The 21,886-nt window shown below is 42.8% G+C and overlaps 2 protein-coding genes across 2 annotated transcripts in view; one reads left to right on the forward strand and one right to left on the reverse strand.

Moving 5' to 3' along the window:
- The window catches only part of Copg2 (COPI coat complex subunit gamma 2), a 135,488-nt gene extending 128,323 nt beyond the window's left edge, over window positions 1–7,165 (forward strand). Inside the window, exons 21-25 of the mRNA XM_027950112.2 lie at window positions 960–1,057; window positions 1,891–2,029; window positions 2,318–2,416; window positions 2,873–3,778; window positions 6,865–7,165. Coding sequence (XP_027805913.1) covers window positions 960–1,057; window positions 1,891–2,029; window positions 2,318–2,416; window positions 2,873–3,003 — 467 coding nt within the window. The 3' untranslated portion in view covers window positions 3,004–3,778; window positions 6,865–7,165. The remainder of the gene's footprint in view (window positions 1–959; window positions 1,058–1,890; window positions 2,030–2,317; window positions 2,417–2,872; window positions 3,779–6,864) is intronic.
- Window positions 4,431–21,476, reverse strand: Mest (mesoderm specific transcript). Its single transcript, XM_071611874.1, has 12 exons — window positions 21,427–21,476; window positions 12,865–13,019; window positions 11,210–11,289; window positions 10,718–10,795; window positions 10,454–10,590; window positions 10,210–10,268; window positions 9,012–9,052; window positions 8,126–8,196; window positions 7,775–7,876; window positions 6,409–6,485; window positions 5,623–5,686; window positions 4,431–4,728 (listed from the first exon to the last, which is right to left on the reverse strand). The coding sequence occupies exons 2-12, from the start codon at window positions 13,016–13,018 to the stop codon at window positions 4,611–4,613; spliced, it is 981 nt and encodes a 326-aa protein (XP_071467975.1). The 5' UTR covers window position 13,019; window positions 21,427–21,476; the 3' UTR covers window positions 4,431–4,610.
- Between the last annotated feature and the right edge of the window lie 410 nt (window positions 21,477–21,886).

Below are 21,886 nucleotides of genomic sequence, written 5' to 3' on the forward strand. Positions count from 1 at the left end.
GCCACATTAGCTTATACCTTTATGTGTAAATGTCAGTATGTTGGATGGATGAACTGATGGATGGATGGAGTTTAAAGTTAAGATGAGTAGATGAAAGTCTTACTACCCAAGCTGTCATGTGTAATCTTTACATTTGCATCTATTCTCCTTACTCATCCCCCAAACTAGTGCTCCAATTTCTAATATTTTTTGTACCTGTAAGCCTTTCCTAAACCATGGATTAGACCCTAAGTATTCCTTCTGCCTAAATTCCCTCCTTCAAACAGCTTAGACAGTCCTATCTTCCTGAAGACTTCACCTTCCAAAAATGTGCCCACAACTCCATTTCTTAATACTTCCACCAGTCATCTCAAACATAAAAGATGCCCACATGCTTTTCCATTTAAAGACATTGACTTTATCAATATTAGAACCTCGTTATTGACAGTAATTACTAACTGTAGGTTAAAAGTTGACTTTTACAGCAAGTTCATTCTGATGATCCGTGGACTCCTGTCAGTCCACAGTCTAAAGATCGTATTTAATACTGAAACTCTGATGTACTTGGTCAGTGTAAATTTGATGATCTGTATGCTTTTTACATCAGTATTTTTTGCTTTGTCAGGTCCCGGAACACTGGTTGTTTTTATTTTTCAACATACACACCCTTTTGACAGGCATGGCAAAAAGCCCCCAAAAGTATCTTCCCCGGCTGCTTTGTTCACATCAATATAAAAACCGTTTGCCCATGTCATCTTTACTGTTTTAATCCATAGCATCATATTCAGTGAGACTGCCTTTTGGACCCATTCATTGCAGGCTGCTTTGAGAAATATAACCCTAGAAAATAGGGCATGTGGGTATGTAACTTGAAAATGTGGAGCACAGTACTCAGCATGGATGGTGCTTCCTAAGTAGTGATGGAAACTTCAAACTTGCACTACCCACTGATGTGGGTTTGCCTGCTCTTTCTCTCCCAGTTGCAGTCACATTTAGCTGCACCTTGAAGTTTACGGTCCGGGACTGTGACCCTAACACTGGAGTTCCAGATGAGGATGGGTATGATGATGAGTATGTGGTGAGTCGACCCTGCAGAGCTTTGACACCTTTACAACACTAAGTACTTATGCCTTGAAGTGTTTTTCTAGGAACAGCTGACATGAACCATGGGCTTCCTGTTATTAAACAGATTACAGCTGAGGATGACCTGAACTAATCCTATTCTCTAATGGGATTGCATTATGGCAAAGAGAATTAAAATTGACCACTTCAAGATTAGTTAAAACAAAGAAACTCAACCCCTTTTCCCCTTATATCTTGGTGTTCAAACTAAAAATGGTTTGGTTGATACAATGAGAAGTTACAGAGAATTTAAGGTGAACACCAAGATATAAGGGGAAAAGGGATAATTAAGAGATGGAAATAATTATATGATTTTTTCATGAGATTATAATATATGAGATCAGTTTTATTAAAAGTGGGTTGTATTATTTCTGCTTCAACACTTTTAGTTTGCTTACTGCCAGATCAGGGACTGAAAAGCCTTCACAGAAAGGAGGGAAAACTTTAAATAAAAAAACAAACAAACAAACAAAAAAACCTGTTTGTGAATGTAATATTTAGAAGGTACTGAACAACCTGAAATGCATAGTTGGGTGTGGCAACAGGACTGCTGTGCACTTCAGGGCTACAGGTGGTGATCTGACGGATGTCCTGTTTTCTTACTTGCTTGTGTTAAGGCCTACAACATTAGGTTTATACAGACTACATAACTTAAACTATTGTGGTAACAGAGTTTTTCTTAGGCCCCAACAGGGATTTAACATAGAATGATAAATGATTATGTTCCTTCCCTCTTTGTTCTGTGCCCAAAAGGATTTTTATTTATCGATCCTTGCTTATTACCCCTAGCTGGAAGATCTTGAAGTGACTGTGTCTGATCACATTCAGAAGGTTCTGAAACCTAACTTTGCTGCCGCCTGGGAAGAGGTGGGAGATACCTTTGAGAAGGAGGAAACCTTTGCCCTCAGCTCTACAAAAACCCTTGAAGGTGAGAACAACTTTGCTGCCAGTGTTATTGCCTGATAGCAGTATCAACCTAATAGACATATATATTATTCCAGAACTCCTTTTTCTTTAAATCCTTCATAACTCATCTACTTAAAAGGCCAGGTTCCTGTCTTCATCATCTAATTAAGTCAACTATTTTCTAGGCCAGTACCCTCCCTATATGCCATCTATACCCCTGTTTACCCCCAGCTCCCAAGACACCCCAGAATAGCAGCAGATCACTGTGCTGAACTATTCTAATACTGTTGCAAAAACCTTCTCTACACAGAAGCTGTCAGCAATATCATCACATTTCTGGGCATGCAGCCATGTGAGAGGTCAGATAAAGTACCTGAGAATAAGAATTCCCACTCACTCTATCTGGCAGGTAAGAGACTTGGATCACATTTCTCTTAAATTTTGTTCCAAATTTAATAGGAAGGGATGTGGATGAGCATCCTGTGCCCTGCTATTGTCCATCATCCCATTATGTGAGCAAGAATTTGAAGTACAGTCAAAATGAATAATTTGTTTTGCATGCCATTCTTAGGTTCTTTTAAGATGTATATCTGGACCAAGACACTGAAGTCTCACACAGCTACCAGTGCTGCCTCTCCCTCGGTCTTTTGAATACTCCAAATCAATATTATTCAAAGCCTTCTGTGTGCCTGGTCTCATGGGACTATTGTTAAAAAATAGAATTTATATGAAGGATTCAATTCCCACAAATTTCTGGAAAAGCTAAACTAAAATAATAGAAAGGAGATGTAGGCAGAGCATGATAAATTTCATTATTTAGAGCTTGAGTTCTTAAATATGGTTTTCCTCACTTTTTTCCTCTCAGGTATATACAGAGGTGGCTTTGACTTATTGGTGAGGTCCAGGCTGGCCTTAGCAGATGGAGTGACCATGCAGGTGACTGTCAGAAGCAAAGAGAGAACACCTGTAGATGTTATCTTGGCTTCTGTTGGATAAGTTCTTACTGGGCAAGATGAAGTTGATGTGTATGTATGTACATCACTGTCAGAGAGCTTTTAGGCTAGTGGCATGAATTTCCCAAAATCACACTTTAAAGATTTAATGACTAACTGCTTGGCCCTGAGCCAGCAGATTAAGCCAATGTCTGTCCTTGTGCATGGGTTTTGGTGTTCCTTGGTTTTGGATTTTTCCTTTCTCACTTGGTCAGCTCTGGTATGACAGTGCAGCTTTGGGTGAGCTTGAAAATCAAATATTATCCTATATTCCAGCTGCTTAACTTCATTGTATTCTTTTGTTTAATGTGTGAAAGCTCCTGGCAATGTTGGAAAATTTTATCCCAAAGGGGTGGTGGGGGAGGGGAAGCCAGAATCCACTTTAGTCACAATTCATTTTTATTAATAGAAAATAAACACTTATTCCAGTTTCAAAGTTGTTATACTTGAAGTTCCTAATTTTTAAAAAACGAATTTAAAATTAATCACTTAATAATCCTACTTTGACTAAGACAATGAAACTGTGGCTTAAAAAAAACTATTCAGCACCATTTGCTTATAGGTCTTTGAGAATTTGTTCTTAAAGAGTCTGGGAACTATCCTGTCGGCTAAGTACAGGAACTGCTGAGCTGCATGAGAAAGCCTCTCTGGGACAGCCAATGGGAAGCTAAGCCACCATCACCAGAGGAGTCAGTGTACTTCAGCAAGGCTAACTCCGAGTATACAACAGTCCCCTCCCTACACTTCAGCCCAGGAGGGACATGCTTCTAAGCACTGAGGTATGAGTAGTTAGACTATTATTTGCTGTTAGAATTGATCTTTCCAGCTAATAACAGTAAATCTCTGGCACAGATGCAATTGGTTCTTAATGTCTGTGATTTTAGGAAATTCTGTAAATAATTTGGATTTAGTTTACTCAGAAATTACACGTTTAATAAGGTTCACTACTTTAGCAGAGTAAAGGTCTGCCATTTTAGTGTCCTTATAAACTATATACAATGTGTAGGCATATCATACTCTTATACCATACTTTAAAATACTGCATTACTTAAACAAATATTTTAACAAAATGTCTATAATTTGAAGCAGCTGATGAAACTAATCCAAGTATGACAAGGGATATTCACTCTCACTTAAACTATGTTGCCTAGAGAACTTTAAAAACCATGTACCCTTCAAGCCATTTAAGGAGAGATAACAGGCCCCACTCCTCATTCTCTACTGTGGAATTCCAATTCGGGTTGGGCCAGAAATTAGCACTTTCAGATACTTCAGGAAAGTTCCACAGATGTGTTAAAAAGTCTTCTAAGCAAAAGAATGTCTAATGCCTGTCTCTATGCATCCATGAGAAGTCATGCTCATCAGAATTTCCTAATAACACAAAGACAAGTCTATATACTTCATCAGACGTCAAAGGAATGAGGTGGGCTATTTTGTCAGAGTTTCTGCTGCCTTTTTTCTATATTCTGATCCATCAATGTGAGTAAAGTGGACTTTTGTGAGAAAACAGTGTTTGATTGCCAGGACCTCTTTTGGGCATTTCTTCCTAAGTGGAATACACAACAGATATGGGAGTGGGGGAGATAATACAGGGAAGCTACTCTTTCCAGCTCAGAAGGAGTTGATGAAGCCCATATATGCATTCAAGAAGCCCATGGGATCCTCTAGCTGTGGGTAGTGGCTAATGTGGTCATCCAGAATCGACACTGTGGACCGCGGCAGCGTTTTCCTAGTGGAAGAGAACAGCATGTAGGTGAACTTAAGGCTGGAGGGAAGGGAGGAGGTAAGCCAGTGGGAAGCCCCAGCAAATGCCCCTGCAGATATAGACCACACTAGAAGGAACCAACAAAAAGCTTATTCGCCTTCTACTTTGGAATTATCTAAGGCAGATAAACTTGCCAATTCCACTTATGCAGACTAGTTTTTAATTGTTCATAATTCAACAAACAACAACTTGAAAATATAACACTTTTGCAACAGTTGCAAAACAGGATGACTTTCAGCTCTTTAGAGAAGCATGAAGCATAGAACAAGTGGATCACTCAGCAACTCACTGCCCCAAGCAAAGATAACCAAGGACCATCCTTAATCTCAGGAGGCGATGAGAGAGGGGATTTTGACTAAAATTACAAGCAAGCCATCTACTACTAGGCCATATATGTCCACTAGGCTATAAGAAGGTATGGAACAGTCTTACGTGACATAGTCAAAAGATTTCATATTCCAACACCTTCCAAGTAAGTACCCAGAGAGCATAACAACTAATGAGAAGGCACTTTTCCTCTTAATCTCTCCTATCAGTCTACTCAGTTTAGGTCAACAAACTGGCTTTACAGTCAGATTAAAACAAACATTTAAGATATATCCACTTTCATTCCTTGGTTCACATGATAGCTTTTTCTTATCTCTATACCTAGGAATATGAAATAGCCGTAATAGTGAAAACAGGCTATACACAATAAGAGAAAATATAACTCAGTTTCTTGATCTTTCCATGATATGGTTTCTGGATGAACAGCCATTGAGGTCAGAGACAATAGCTAGTGCCAACAGCCTCAACAGGTAATTCTGTTTACCCCTGTCAGGATGAAATACTGACAAAACACCTCTAAGCAAGACTCACCTGTACAGCTCCAAAAACTCTGGATAGGGATTTATAGGATCCAATGGCCCATAGATAAAATGAACTAAGAAACAGAAGAGGGATGAATTACCAACAGCTCTCATTTCTGTTTTCCTACTGCCATCCTAAAATTAACTCCCCTACCTCAAAAAAAAAAAAAAAAAAAAAAAAGATTTTCTGCAAATTAAACAAATTTTTTTCTTATAGGAAACCTAGCAACCAAGTCAGTTGTTTCATTTGGCACACTTTCTCCTATATACAGCCATTTTATCCTTCCAGGTCTTCTGTTCCTGGACCAAAAAGAATAAGCTTTCAACATTCTCATTTTGTAAATCCAAGATACTGTCATAGTTTAAGTCTCTACAGTTATTTGACATCAACCAATAATTTCTTGAGCACTAACTACTGTATGTGAGGCCTATGTCAATATTTTCATTCTGTGAGAATGAAGACACCAATGAGCTCAAACCACCTATAACCTCTTGATTAGTAATCTCAACAGCCTCCTGTCACAGTAGTTCAGCAATGCCAACTACATGTTTCAGTGGTTTATACATTTGACTCTACATACATCACTGGTGTTCCAGATGTTAGAAGTAGTGTTGCTAATGAAATAAAAGGTCACCAAGTTAAATTTGAATTTCAGGTAAAAAACAAAAATTTTGGTTTTCTATGTTGATACTAATTCTCAAAATATAGTTACTGTTTAGCTAAAATTCAGATTTAACTGAGTTGCAGTTATTTTAACTTAAGTTTTCCTATCAAAAGTAATGTAAGAATACTCACTGGGAATAGTTACAGAGGCAAGAGCTCCCACCCAGCGTCTTCTAAACTTCTTCCTCTGATTAATGTACTGTAAGAGACTATAGGACAGGTAAGTCAGCAGGAGCAGAACAAGAAACCTTGATTATTAGTGGAACTCCAAAGCCTGATCTGAGCCACAAGGAACACTTTTGCATCTGGAAGCAACTTAGATGTCCTGGGAATGGCTACTTTATCCATTTGTATTAAGTACCCTCTGGCTACAGCAGTGATCATACCTCTCATATCAACAGAAGCACAAATGGGCCTATGCATTTATTAAGCAGGGATGAGAGCTCAGGAAGGCTGAAGGTTGTTTTGGAGCATATGTGACTAAAACCTGGACTTAAGGTTCTGATTTTAGCTCCACCACTAACCAGCTCAATGACTCAAAGTTATAACACACATCTTCTGATCTCAGTTTTCTTTTTTTTAAAATAGGAGGAATGAACTACATGATCTCTAAGTTGACATTGTCCTCTAAAATTAAGTGTAGAAGCTCATGAACATAAAATGTCATCTCTGTACTTCATCTGATCACAGACAGAATGGGGAGAATTCCTTTTCCTATAGTGCAAAATGTTGTAGCCACATTTCAGCTCTCAGACTCATGTACTGTTCTTCCTGGCAACTCCAGGATGATGATGATGATGATAATAATAATAATAATTATTATTATTTGTGAACCCAAATATCACCTCTTATTATTTACTTTTTTGAAGAATAAATTTTAAGGAGATCATGTTTGTTCTTCAGTTTTTTATATTAAAACTAATCTTGAAGGATTTCACAGGGACTTAGCAGGACACACAATCCCAGCAAAGCCATCAGTTAAAACACTGATGCTACTTGACCCCACTGATAAAAAAGACAGGGCCTCAAGTAGTTATGGATATTACCATCTCTAGGTCCCTCAGTGAGAACCAAGGCATGGCAGTTCTTGGTATAAGACAGAGAAGTCTTGCATCTCATTCCCTGTTGCTATTGAAAAGATATGCAAAAGAAAGAGCCTTGATACTTTTTTGAGAGGTACTAGGCTCTTTTCACAAGTATGATTGGACATTTTGAAGCATTAACAAAAACATCTAAAGTATATCAGTCAATTAGCATTAGAATTCATAGCTATTTATCCACCCTTCTTGCACCAAATGGCTTAGGCACAGGGCTCACCATATCTATTTATTTCTTTTTGAAAAGCAGAGACCAAGACCAGTTTTCGGTTTGCCTCATAGGTCCTAACTAACCAGCCTTCTTGTGATAGGAACAAGTCATCAAATAGAAGCAATCTTGCATCTTGCCCCACTTTCTGAAAAAGCCTCTCCAGAACCCAAAGGAAAGGTTTATTTCTTACCTGTCAATCACCAAGTTCCCGTCATTGTTTCGGATCCCTGCCCACATATCCCACAGCTCACTCTCGGAGGGTCGAGTGTATGGTCCAAAGACTGGAGTAAGACTGAAAAGAGGCCAGAATGCAGGAAGATAAGTGTGGAGAGAATTCAGAATGTTAAATATGGCTGGAACCTCAGAGGTCATGAAGTCTGACCCTTAACTGATTTATGAATTCCTTCTACTACTTTCCTGGCAAGTGGCCAACACCTTTGCCTGAATATCTCAAACCCCAGGATTTGGCCCTGAATTGTAATGGCAGCAACTTTTCACTACAGCGTTCCCAGGCCATACTCCATCTTTGATAACGACTTACCCTCGAGAAAATACAAAGAAATTCATCAACCTCGTGAGGATGGGTGACAGCACACCTCCATCTTTAAGTAGCTGTAGATAATAAGTGAAAGTAAAAATCAAGAATCCAGAGAAACCAACTCATCAGGACAAAAAGTTTTATACTAGGAACTAAAAAGCTCCCCCTGAAAAGTTCCATGGTTAGCTTCAGTTTTGTTTTGTCTACCCACATTATTCTCTCATAGAAGACAAATATAGTTCTAATTATCATTACGATTACACTTCTATACTTCACTAAACCCCTAATATGCTTTTTTCTTTTTTTTTTTTTTAAGAAGCAGTACCTCAGGCACCGTGGTGCACATCTGTAATCCCAGTTACCTGGGAGGCTGATGCAGGGGGATTAAAAACATAAGGCCAGTCTGAGCAATAGAGTGGGACCCGTCTCAAGAAAAGAAAAGAATCAGGGTCTATGTTGCCCAGGCTGGCCCTAAATTTCTGGGCTCAAGACATTCTCCTAGCTCAGCCTCCCAAGTAGCTTGGGACCGTAGCACCTGGCCATAAATCCTTAGGGCTTTTAACTTTTGTGTATTCAAGCTTAGACCAGGATCCCAGTTTGTTCAGATATCATACTTCATACTTGTGACACAAATCTTTACATAGTTGTATTTCTCCAAATATCTATTCATCTCTCATTCTCAGAAATAGTTTTCAGTTTTATGTAGGAGCCACTTCCACTGCTTTGTTTGCCTAAGAAGGGGAAAATTAACTTTATTAAAGTGAATTCATAAGGAGGAGAAAACTTTTAAGGGTTATACCTGCTGTAATGAGCTACAGTTAAAAGGTCTACTTTACTTAATATCAACACAAGCCTTAAAATTGAGGACCTATTCAGGGAAGTAGCCAACCTTTTGGAGAAGGAGAGGCCGATGAGTCTCAGGAAAGATACCTGTAGAAGAAGAGATTTCTCTTAGTCATTTACCATCAACTTTTAAGTCAAAAGTAAGACTATTATCAGAAAGTATCCACCCTATCCGTTGTCACCTTTTGGGCCGTTAGCCAAAATGGATACACAAATAAAACTTAGTACAGCCACGCACTACATAACAAATTTCAACCAACAGCGGACTGCATATATGTGTATCCCCCTCGTTAAGCAAGGCATGACTATTATTTTCTATGATTACTTCTCCAGAGTGTTTTGTGTTTACCTAATTAAATTATATCCTACTGGAATTTCTTCCCCCATTTTAAGGGTAGGGAAAAATAATTACACAACTATCCATAATGCTGATGACTAGGCTGACTCCACTTAGCATTTCCTCCCACCACACAGAACACAGTGTTGTTAATGATTTGGGCTGCAGAAACACAAGATTCTTTCAGTAAGTGAAGGTCCTAAAAGAAAATGGGGGGGGGGGGGACAACTAGTTTTTTCTTTTCCATTTCTCTCCAGAATCAATGGAAGAAAGACATAAATATTGCTGAAAAAGGAACAGACTTGACTCTTCTCCCAAGCTGCCCTTCAGGCATTCAGGGGACATTTGGATATTCATGGATTTAAAGCTGTGCTCAATGGCACACAAAGAAAAAGAAACATTTCCAAAAGTTCTAATCTGGGGCCCACTGATTTCCTCCTGAAACTTGGTATTGCCATCAAATAAGAATTTTAAGACTCTAATACTTATACCATAGATATATGGTATCTATAACTTATTTTTTTCATAACCTATAGTCATTACAAATACATCAAAGCAGCACTTACCCTCCTCATTACTTCTAATCAGAGTGCTACCAGACCCACCATTAGATCTCACTGTGTAATGCACTCCAAAAGCAGTACATATTACTATGATACAGGTTCTTATTGACTGTATGTCAACATAATTACTTTCCTTTGTAAGCCTATTTATTTTTCTATATTTAAAATCATCATTCTGAAAAGGGGTTCATAAATGTCATCGACCACCAAAGCAATTCACGGCACAAAATACTGTGTGTGCTTGCAGTATCATCAGATTATACTTAGATGTCCCTATATCATCTAAAGGTGGCCCTCCTAGGCTATGCCCCACTTTTCCACCCTCTGCCAAGACAGACAGTTACCTCCATTTGACAGACAGAGACTCTTTATAGTAAGCCGGCCAGATCGATTTTGCTTGTACCTGGAGCAGGGGATGAGGAAACACACACACTTAGCTGAGCAGACTGACACCAGCGCAGCAGCCGATCACAGCGCCCCCCCCCCCCCCCCCGAAAAGAATAGCAGGGGGCCAGGAACAATTTACTTTCCCAGCATCTTAAGCTAGTGTGCAGCCTGTGAAGAGGATAGAAATCTGGCTTCACTGACCTATACAGCAGCTCCTGAGCAACAATGTCTCCATAGTCGTGAGACAACAGGTTGATCCTACGGTTCTGGAGTCCTAGATGGCGCAAAAGCGCCTCCACGATGCTGGCCTGCTCAAATATGGAATAGTGGTGTGGTCTCTAAGAAAAGGAAAGGCCAGATACACAGGATAAAGGATAAAGTCATGTACAGGTCTCTCTGCCAGCCTGACCCCTCCATCCACATCCTCCCCAGTCCCAATACTGGTTCCATATAGGTGCTTCTCACCGGTTTGTCACTGAAGCCAAAGCCTAAGAAGTCAAGGGCAATCACTCGATGAAACCTCAGGGTCAGACCTTCCCAAATCTATAAGAAAGAAAGGATGATTTGGATTTTCTGCTCCTGCGCCGCGCCACCCCTCCCGTGACCCACAGCAGCACAGAAGCTTCATCCCTATCCCAGCTTTACAGATGGACTTTGATAAAGTGAAAACCTAATGAAACTACCACTAGCCACACCCGAGTTGATCCTCCTGGAAAGTGCTTGATTCCTAGTGATTAATCTATTGAAGGTGAAGCTCCAGCATTGTTAACTTCGCAATGAGCCTTTCCAGACTGCCAAAGAGTTTTTTACTCCCTTACAATAAATGAAACAGTTAGATGTTTAATGCTATTTCATAAAGTGATTTAAATTTTCAAGAGCCTTGTAGTGCTAACAAGAAAATCCTTGATTTTTGTATTTTTGAAGACATAATAGGACCTAGAAATCTGACTTCATTACCTTGTACCAATCATAGCTGGAAGTTGGAAAGCCATGTAAAAGCACAACTATCTCAGGACTGCCAACCACACCCACAGAGTCTGGAAAAAAAGGCAGATCGATTAGGCCAACTCCCTATAAAAATAACTTTGAATATGTTAAAATCTTAACTAATATGGTATAAAGGACAAAAATCTATAACCAAGTTAAACTGATATATTGCTTTTTAAAATGAAAGCTAATTGCTTCAAGTAATAACAGGCACTTTTTAATCTGTGTATTGAAAAATTATAAATAGGATACTTCCTGTGAAAATATGAAGGTAGCTTGCTTTACTTAAATTTCCTTTGAAAGGCGTATCTATATCTCCCTTTACTTTATATTAAGTTAAAATACAAGCTTATTCACAGTAAAAAGTAAACTTTCCCAGTTAAAAATATATCATCAACACATAAACTAAAAATTTTTTGTAATTTATCAGTAACTTATTACAAAAATTCTATAATACTGAGCAATTCTTCCTGTGAGCGCTTTATAGTTTTATGCTGTTTTAGCAGAAGAAAACCAATCTGGTATCAAAAGCATAATGTTCAAACTATTATACAATTCTATCGACTACAAAAAAGCATTAATCAATACACACAGATAGGAACATTTTTTAATGCATATGATAATATGGAATAATTATACATCTTTCAGATTAGCCAGATAGACAATAAAATGCCTTACTAATAATACTGGATTAAAATGAATACATTTATATACTGCCAGTGGCATGAAAATTCAATAATAAGATTTTTAAAAATAATTTACAGCAATTAAAAATGTTATATACTTTAGCCAAGGAGCTTTATTCTTAATCTATACAAATAATCTGTACAACAACAAATATTGAAGATCTGGAAATAAACCAAACCAATATAATATATACTTACTTAATTGAATATAGCAAATGAGAGGAGGTCAGGAGCAATAATGAAAAACGGTTTATGACAAACATTTTTCGTTATTGCTCTTGACCCCCGCCCAAAAGAAATCTTTTCCAGTCTGTTTCCCAGTTTCTTCACCTATAAAATGAGATTAATGGCACCTATCTCCAAATGCTGTTGTAAAGATTCAATGAAACAATGAAGGTTGAAAATGTAACTCGATGCCTGGCATATGGTTATTACTTAGTAAGTACAGTCATAGTAATTATCCTTAGCAAATTAATTTACACAACAATATAAGACTTAAATCACATTTAAAAATCTTTATAGAAAACAATTCAATAAAATTAAATCAGGAATTGGGGGGAGAGAAACAATGGTAGTTACATCTCTGAATATTGTACATATAACCTGACACTAGGGGTGCTCAGAAGAGAAAACTAATATCTGAATACAAATCAAGCCACACCAAAAAAAAAAAAAAAAAAAACTTACTAAAAAGTCGTATACAGAGATTGGACTCTTAATTCCAACCCCCACCCCCACAGCTTTCTGAGTCTCCTGGCTCTCCAGTGAATGAGGGGAATTAATCCATGCCCCTCATTCCTTCAGGGACACTAAACAGAGAAAGGGGTTACTCCCCTCCATCACTAAGGGGCAATAGAGACCAAGGGACACAAAATAAGCACCTTGGCTGGGACCTACGTGGATCACACCTATAGGGTATTCCAGTAATCCAGTTCTTACCCTGGTAGAAGATGCGCAGTCCCTTGTAGGTGAAAAACTTGCCAGAAGTCTTCCATGAGTGCAGCGCAGGAGACAGCTGAGGGGGTGGGATGTGCAGGTATGCGGCCAGCAGGGGCACGGCCAGTAGCCCCACCTGGACCCACCACTCCCTCATCCTGTGGGAAAAGCAGTTGGGGTAATATGGTACACTTCCACAACCTGAGCTGGAAGCATGGAGAAGGAAACTTTTGTACCATACAGTGACTATATTGCCCACCAGCCCCCCACCACCACCACCAAGGGCAAAAAGTTTTATCAAGTAGAATTGGATCACACCTCTGTGGCTGTGGCAATCACCATAATTTGCTCACCACTCTACTTTTAAGGGGAAAATATATTATTTCAGTATGTAACCTTCTACCTACCTTCAGCCACTTTAACCCCTCAGCTTCCCCATACACACACACATACCTTTGTGCTCTTCCTGATATCTGCTAAAGAGGTTTCCCAAGGAAAAATATAACTTACTGTATATTCTAAAAACTCTAACACCTATTCAACAACTCCTAATGTTTAAAATACATATACATGCTACTAATGTCTTAAAATGTGTGTGTGTTTGTGTGTGTGAGAAAGAGAGAGAGACTGACTTATCACATGTCCTTAAATAGAGAGCTGCTTCTGATTTTAAATACTTGTCAACCCTCTGATCCAAGTGAAGCTCCCTTTAGCACTACTGTCCAGATTTGGGCTGAGAAACCATTTAGGGTAAAGAGTCTGTAAAAGCAACAAGACAGCTGCTCCACTGTATATTCCAACATAAGCAGCTTTGTCATGAGCCTGCATATCTAATCTCTTAAAAATAAGTATGGGCAACAGATTATATTCCTCCTTTTCTTAGCAGACTCATTTAGTTAATTTCATGACACCCCCCCACCACCACCCCAACCCCCACCACCACCCCAAATCCGACAGACCCAGCATGTGAGAATTGTTTTTTCTCTTTGGAAAGAAAGCACTGGTTTCTACACCCAGCCTTGCCATGCCCAAAACTTCAAAGATCCAGATAATTCATGCACACTGAATTAGAAACTGTTTCCTTGTCCAGTCTGCGACTCCCCATGGTCACCAGGGAAAGAATTCCCAGTTGTTTTATCAAACAGCCAGAATGGAAACAATGTCCTCCAAAACTTAAATAAGATGTCAATAAAATTGTCATTAAAATAGCCACAAATAAAGGAGATCAATTGCTCACACCTTGGTGAAACCGGCATGCGTCTATGCGCTCACCCTGCCATTGTGTTACCCGTAATCTGGCCACAACCCCTACCCAACGTGAGCAAATTCATTCACAAAAATGCCTTTTTTTTTTTTTGACTAAAAAATATACCCATGATTCCACTATGCTAAAATAACCATGTCCCTTAAGCTCAGTTCCCTGCATATGGTTTTTAGCCATCACTAGGGTAGTCTTCCCCGCCCCTGAAGTACCTGCCTATAAAACAGAAACCAAGATTTAGTTCTACCTTTCATGGTAATAATAGAAACGATTGGAAAAGTGCTGGAACAAGAGGGTTATATCACAATCTGCGCCGCGCAATAGCGGCAGGCTACATCCCAGTACCGCCTCCTAAATAACAAAAAAAAAAATTGATTTTCGTTATCATTTTCTCAGTGCTATCTGCCCTATACCTCAATTCATTTATTTTTCAAATCATCTCTCCTGGCATCCATTCACAGTCCCAGCAGCAGAATCTGCAGTGACTCAGCAAAGCACCAGGGAGGGGCTCCTTTGGCAGCAAACCATGAGAGGGGGAGGGGACCAAAAACCCCACGCCTGATACCCACGTTGCGCTCCTGCACAACCCACCGCTGGCCCTCTTTTACTCTGAGAAAGCAAATCAGCCCCTTACAGAGTTATTCTCGGTCTTAATTGCCTCGGTAAAACTGCTCCACCGACATTTTAGAATTTTTAGTAGTGAAGCGAGTACGTAGATAAAATGGATTAACATTTTAATCCATTTTTTGGTCAAATTCCCATTATTTGATGGAGTCATGATTCAGAGTATAAATTCAACAAACTCCAGTGAAAACTATGGAAATTAACCTGAGCCTTGATTTCTTCATGTTGTACATGGGAAAAATGCATTTGTCTAATATTACCTGACGGCATCGCTGTGAGAGGACGAACTGCTCTGTAAACCCGCTAAATCAAACATTGCCGGTTACAGCATGACAGTTTGGTTGCATCCCCATTACCCCTCGCACGTCTCGTTACTGACCTCTGAACAATACTTAACATCTTGGAGATAACGGCGCGGCAAGTTCTAGTCACACCTTTGCGGTAACACGCCACCGAGACGCCAGGATCTGGAAATCTTAAATTGCGCTACTGCAATAGCGGGGTCTAAATCACACCACAACAATACCAGGGGTCTGGAAATCATAAATCCAGCAGGGCAGTACTGGGGTCTAGAAACCCCAAGTCACAAACCAGTGAGGGTCGGGTCTAAAAATCTTAAGTCACACCGGGGCATTACCAGGATCGCGAAATCATAAGTCACGCCACAGCAATGACTAGATCTGGAAATCCTAAATCACACCACGTCAATGGTGGGGTCTTAAAAATCGTAAACCACACGAGTGATTCCAGGATGTAAAGGTCGTAAGTCACCACTACAAAGATGACCGGGTCTAAAAATCCTAATTAGCAGCAAGGCGATACCGGGGGTCTGGAGATCATACATCATATTGGGGTGAGCTCATGGTCTAAAAATCTCAAACCTTACTGGGGCGACCCCGGGGTTTAAAAATAAGCCAGAGAGACCCCAAATTTGAAACACTCTACGGCTGACAGAAGTGACCCCACTAACACCAAGGAGACAGAACGGTGGCTGGCTGGGTGGGGTTTTCTTTACAAGGCAGCTGGGCTCTGCCAGGCAGAGTCCCCAGCATCCGCCAGCACCCGAGACTAGGATCAGCCGGCCACACCCCCACGCGCCCTCCACCGCAGCCCGCACGCACCCACCTGCGGAGGCGATCTCGGCGCACCATGGCCGCGTTATCCCATGCCGCCCGCCGCAGGGTTGCAGAGCACTGGGCGCGCTGAGGCGCCTGCAGCTGTGCGAGGTCGGTGGCGGCAGGAACGCTGCCCACCGCCGGCACAGGGCAGCCGGCAGCGGCGGCAATGAGCGGCCACTTGGGCGATGCGGCACTGCTCCGGCTGGCGAGGCGCGGCTGCCGCAGAGGAGGTGCCCGGGCTGCCGCCGCCTGCCAGGAGGCGCTGAGAAGTGCTGGTGGCCGCAGCAGTGCCGAGCGAGCGGGCACCGACTTTTAGAGCCCACCCGCGCCCCGCCCCTGGACCGCCCACCACACCGCAGCGCCCCTCCGGAGCGCGCCAGCCGCAGAGCCCCTCCCTGCAGCCCTGCCACCGCCGCAGTGGTGGGGTGCCCCCCTCACGCGCCTTCATAAGTGTGGATCGCCCCCAGCACCCCACCGCTTCCTCGCAGACCCCAAACCCTGAGTTCGTGATTGTGCTGCAGAACCCTTCCTTGGAAGTTAAGGCCTCAGGCAAAGATGGCAGAACCCTGAGACCCCAAAACTCCCCTTACAGTAACCACAGGCCCCAGCCTTAGAGGGTGGCCAATTGACCTAAAGGAGAACAGGGCTGTGGTCCTTGCCGCAGCGCCTGTTTGCATTCAATGCCCAAAGTGTGGATGCCAAATCCTATGAGTGCCCATGTCCGAAAGAGCGGACCACGAGCACCCAACATCTCCCAAGTCTCTAAGTATGGGTAATGACCAAGGGAACCATAAGCTCTGTGGGACTCTCCAGGTTAGGGGGAACATATAGGATGGCTGCTACGGAGCAAAGCAGGCCAAAGTTGCACAAAGTGTGGTTTCCTTCGGGCAACCGCAGCAGTGCGGGACACGTTTCCTCTACAGCAGTGCGACGTGGTTGGCATGCCGGAGGCCACCGCAGCGCGGATTCCGCGCGCGGCACTGGACCTGCCACACAATCAGGGCAGCAAGACCCCCTTTACGTGCAGCAAATCACAATGCAGAGACACCAAAGGTGCAGGAAAGAGGAAAGGGGTTTTCTTTAACCCATAGTCCTTTAAAAGGCATCTATTACACCTTTAAAAAGAGAAGTGTCGAGCATCAGAGTATCTACATACATTTTCTGGCTATAAATTGAAATTTTGATGGCCGCGCTCAGGCTGAGCGTTAACAAGCGAGGCTGCAGCCCAGAGCCGGCCGGTCCAGCGGGGGCGCTGCAGACCTCTGTTCCGCACCGGGCAGAAGCCTTTCTAATACTTGGCAGAATCTTAGGGCAGCAGTGCAGACAGCACCACTCGGCAAAAGGCTGGCCACAGGGCTAGCCGAGGCTGCCGGTATCTAATCACACCAGGAGCCTAGGGCCACCCACCAGACTCTGTAGACGCCAGCCATAGGAACAAGTCATCAGAACGTGTGGCGCATAGAGGGTATACCTACCAGGGTCTGATTAAGAGGGGCATGAAACAAATGCATGTTTAGCCGGGTACAAAATAAATGAGAAAGGGCTCCTGTCCCAGAGAAAGACACTGGTCATCTGGAGGTGGGGGGAGAGATAAGAATTGATGCTTTTAAAAATTTCCTTTTGATTTCCTAGCAACATTTTGTTACAGATCGGCGCCCTCCTCCCCAACGGGTAAGGCCCTCAAAGACCAAACCCAAGTGTTATTCACCTTTTGTATCCCCAGAGCCCGCCACGGTGCCAGTCACAAAGCAGGCCCCTAACAAATACTGCATGAATAAGTACAAAAATTTGAGGGCGCAAAGGGGAGGAAGTAATTAAGAGGAGGGGGGAAGGGTTGTCTTGAATGATGAATAGACATTTACCGGGAGAGACAAAGAACATTCCAGCCAGAGGGGACTGCATTCGCAAAGCACGGGAGGCTCAGGACTGCACAACCATTGGGGAAAAAGGCACGACCTTCGGGCCCCGGGCCCCAACGGACAAAAAATTAGGCTAGAAAGAGTAGTCCATCTGAAAGAGGCTGGAATTTGTCCTAAAGAAAAGGAGAAGCCACAGATGGATTTAAACCCTAAAAGGCCTTAATTGGTTACCTAACAAAATTTAAATGAGTCTCTTTACAAATTGAGGATTACCTATACTAACTAGCCACTGCCACTTTTTAAAGACTGAATTACTCAGCAAGATTTAAACTGGTCCTTTCAACAAAGTAAGGACATTCCTATTTTAACTATTGAAAACAATAGCAAGAGCCTCTGCATTATATATTTCTCATATTTATCCTCAATGGAACCTCTGAGTCCTACAAACAATTCCATACTTTCATTCTCACAGGCCAGAAGCACCAGCATCCAAGATGAAGGCAATTTTCTAATTAACAGACTAAGTGCCCCACAAAGGATCCTATTCTGAAGGCCACAGAACATATCTACCCACATGGAACAAGTGTGTAGACTGGGGGAGAAACAGTGTAAGCCCCTAGGGGAAAAAGGAGGGCCAGGGAAAGCTCCCAAAAACTAACAGAAATCCCAAATCGGATGGTGAGGAGAAATCCTCCCCGCACAGAGTGACTAGGAAAAACTTCTTTGGAGAAGGGGAATGGAGGTCGATAGCCATGGAGCCCAGAACTTGGTTAAATAGAAAAAGCATTCCAGTTGGGAAAAATCTCTGCACAATAACAATGAGTCAGAAAAATGCAGAGCATGCTATGACAGATCAGCTTGGTTAAAGCCGGGAATTTGCCTTCGGAAATGGAGGGAGAAAATGCTGACCATGATGCCCCAGGAGTCAAAGAGTTAAGGAATCTTCTAGTGGTGCCCGACTTAATTCCAGAAGGAAGCTTCTCTGCAGAGGGAGAATCTGGCCCGAGGCATGTAACCCTTGGAAGTGCCTGAGAAAACAGACCGTACATAAATACTAAGTCAGCCTCTGGCTTGCTCTCAGGGCACCCCTTCAGTTCTTCCAAACGGAACCTATCTTGACCAACATCACATGCAGCAGTATTTCCTCAGACAACAGCTTATCAGACATTCCTATCACATTCCAATTCTATCACAGGTCCACATCACAGTAAGACCTCAGATTTGTGCAAAAATTAGTGTAGAAAGCTCTGCATTTTCCATCTCATTGATGCACAACAGCGTTAGGAAATCATCAGGGCTGGTTCCACGGGCTCAATAATCATATTTTTCTAACCTCAATTTTGGACCCAAATTCAAGGATATTTACAAAAACAGCATAGAACTGGGGCTGCCACTTTTAAGAGCAGTAATTATAGATCTGAATAAACTAAAAAGGTGCAAAATGGAAGAAACCTGAACAGCAGCATTTTGTAAAACTTAGGATTTCAGTTAACAAAAAAAGTTTAGTAAATCAATGGGATACAGGTCCAAAAAAACTACTGTGATTGTAGACTATAGAGAAGTATTCAAAATAAGCTAATCCTACACTGTTCTGCTAGCTAGACCTCACAGAGAGTATTTTATTCTGTTCTACAAAGCAGATATTAAGACAAACAGACAAACAGCAGTGTGTTCAGAGATCAACTAAAATGTACTGCAAATCATGTCATAAAAAGTGTAACAGCTCTCATACTTTAAGCTCCTACTATGAGCATGGATCATCACCCAATTTATCCCTAATCCTCTCGGGAACCCAGCTAAATGAGTATTTTCATTCACACATCTCAGAGAAAGATATAGCAGCTCAGAGCGCTAAGTGTTAGTATGTGAAGGGACTGGGAACGGAATCAGATGTGTCTGGCTCCAGAACTGACGTTCTTTCCACTGCCCCACATTGCCTCCCTGTTTGAAATAACTGGGCATGTTTAGTTTGAAGAAAAGAAGCCTTGTGGAGTGAGTGGAAGAAGGAAATGTGTTAGCAGTCCTCAAATATTTGTGGAAGCAGCATTAGACATTTTACTCTGTATGGCTCCAGTGAGTGCAAACTGTGGAGAAACAGATGTCGATTCAACATACAGAATTTTCCAACAGTCAGGAAGGAGTGTCTAGAGGGATGAGGTGGCTTGGCCATTTTGGGACATGACAAATTCCCTGTCACTAGAGGCTGGGTAACCCTACGGAATGTATGCAAGCTCTGGGTATGTGGCTGAATGACCTTTAAGTTCTTTTCGTTCCTGATAGAAACTAAAGTTCAGAGACGTGTTGGAAACTTGGCCAAGGTGGTCCTTCTACCCAGGAGACAAGTCTCCCTCAGCCCAGCACTTTTGTACAACAGACTGCTTTCATGCTGAGGGCAAGACAAATTGAATAAATTACCAATAAAATCACATCATCCTCTCTCTCAAATTTAACCAACACATTCCTAAAGTGACTATTGTCTTTCTCCCTCTTTGGAACCATATGTGGATAACAATCTCTGCAGGAAATCTCCAAAGATAATGGTAGAGGGAAACAACACAGCTGAATAACCCCTGTAACCAGGATCAGATGAACCAAAAAAAAAAAAAAAAAAAAAAAAGGACAGATACTGTAGTTGTCTCCATATATTACAGAATTACTGGGCACCCCTAAATTATCTTTACACACTCTCTACATTACTTCACACACCCCACAATCCCAGGACTGGGACTACTACCCCATAATTCCACTCCTCGAGGTCATTTTAGCCACTCTAACGGATAAATAGGTTGAAGGATCCTAACACATAATAGTATCTTACACGTGTTCAGCTCTTTGCCCTTTCACATATCTCATCTGCCGCTCACCACAGCCCTCTAAGAAAACCTTCTTTCGGACAGACAGGCAACTTCTTCCTAGCTGCCGGAGAAGAATGCTACAGCACAGAGAAGAATGCTACAGCACACGGCTCCTTTCCCCCCATTACTTTCCATATTAGATTATTCCTCCTAGCCTGGATGAGTCAACCCACGAGCAGGTGTTTCGGTTTTCCTCAACTGCTCTCGTCACCTCACACCTTTCCCAGCTGTACTGCCCCACGGCCGCCTGGCAGGGCCCCCGCCCACGCCACCAGTGCAGCTCTCCTGCCCTGGGCGCCCCAGCCCGTCCCGTGCCGCCGCTGCAGCCGCAGCGCTCGCCCCGGGAAGCCCCCACGCGCCAGGCTGCAGCGCACCCCCGCTCCTTCCACCTCCCACGCTGGCCCCCGCCTCGCCCTCCACCCCTCCGTCACATCGGTGTGCCTGCGACCTTTCCAGACACAAAGGCCGATCCCAAGAGGGAAAGCGCAGCCCCCCAGGGCGCCCGGGAGGGCTGGTCAGGCTGCCCAACGGAAAGGGGAAACGCTGGAGGGGAGCCAGGCCTCGGGCGATGGCTGGGGCCCTTTTGTGTTCTGGTCCAGGCCGAGATCTGGGAGACGACGACCGAGGCCCTCGCCCATGTGGCACGCCTCGTGCGCGCACCCACACACCCCCGGGCACCCTGCGCTCGCCAGATCCTCGCACCCTTAGGCCACTGTCACTCAGCTGGGTCCCAGGACAGGCGTGGTCCATTTGCACCATCCATTTACCCCAAGTGGGGCCAGTCCCACTCTTGGGTGGGCTGCGAGGGGGAGGGTGGAGGTTCCACTCCTTTCCCGCCCGTCTCTTACCTGACTCAGGTAAGACCTGGGCTACAGGACTCCATGTTTGGGGGACCGGGCGCGCATGCGCTCCTTGGGGCCAGAGGTTCTCGGCCTTAACCCAGTCCCCAGGGAAGACTCGGCCAAGCCACCGAATATCAGGCTCCGGGCTAGAGCGTCGCCTCCTGGGCACTCAAGCCCATCGCCCCCGAGCCCAGCATGTGCTGCCGCCTTCTCCCTGCCAGGCGTCAGCGCCACCTATTGCAAAGGGTATGAAATGGCAGGCCATGCCTTGGACATGGGTCTAAGGCGTGGATAAAGGAGAATAGAATTATATAAGGCCTGATCTGAGTACTTTCCGCGTTAGATTATTAAAGCGAAGGCCCAAGAAGCGATATTTTGATAGTTACTAACTATGGAGAGATCCTGATGAACCTCCCCTACCTCAGCCATTACACTAATTTCATAGTTACCTCAAGACTATCATTTT

Source organism: Marmota flaviventris, chromosome 1, assembly GCF_047511675.1.
Source record: "Marmota flaviventris isolate mMarFla1 chromosome 1, mMarFla1.hap1, whole genome shotgun sequence".
NCBI classification, from domain to species: Eukaryota; Metazoa; Chordata; class Mammalia; order Rodentia; family Sciuridae; genus Marmota; species Marmota flaviventris.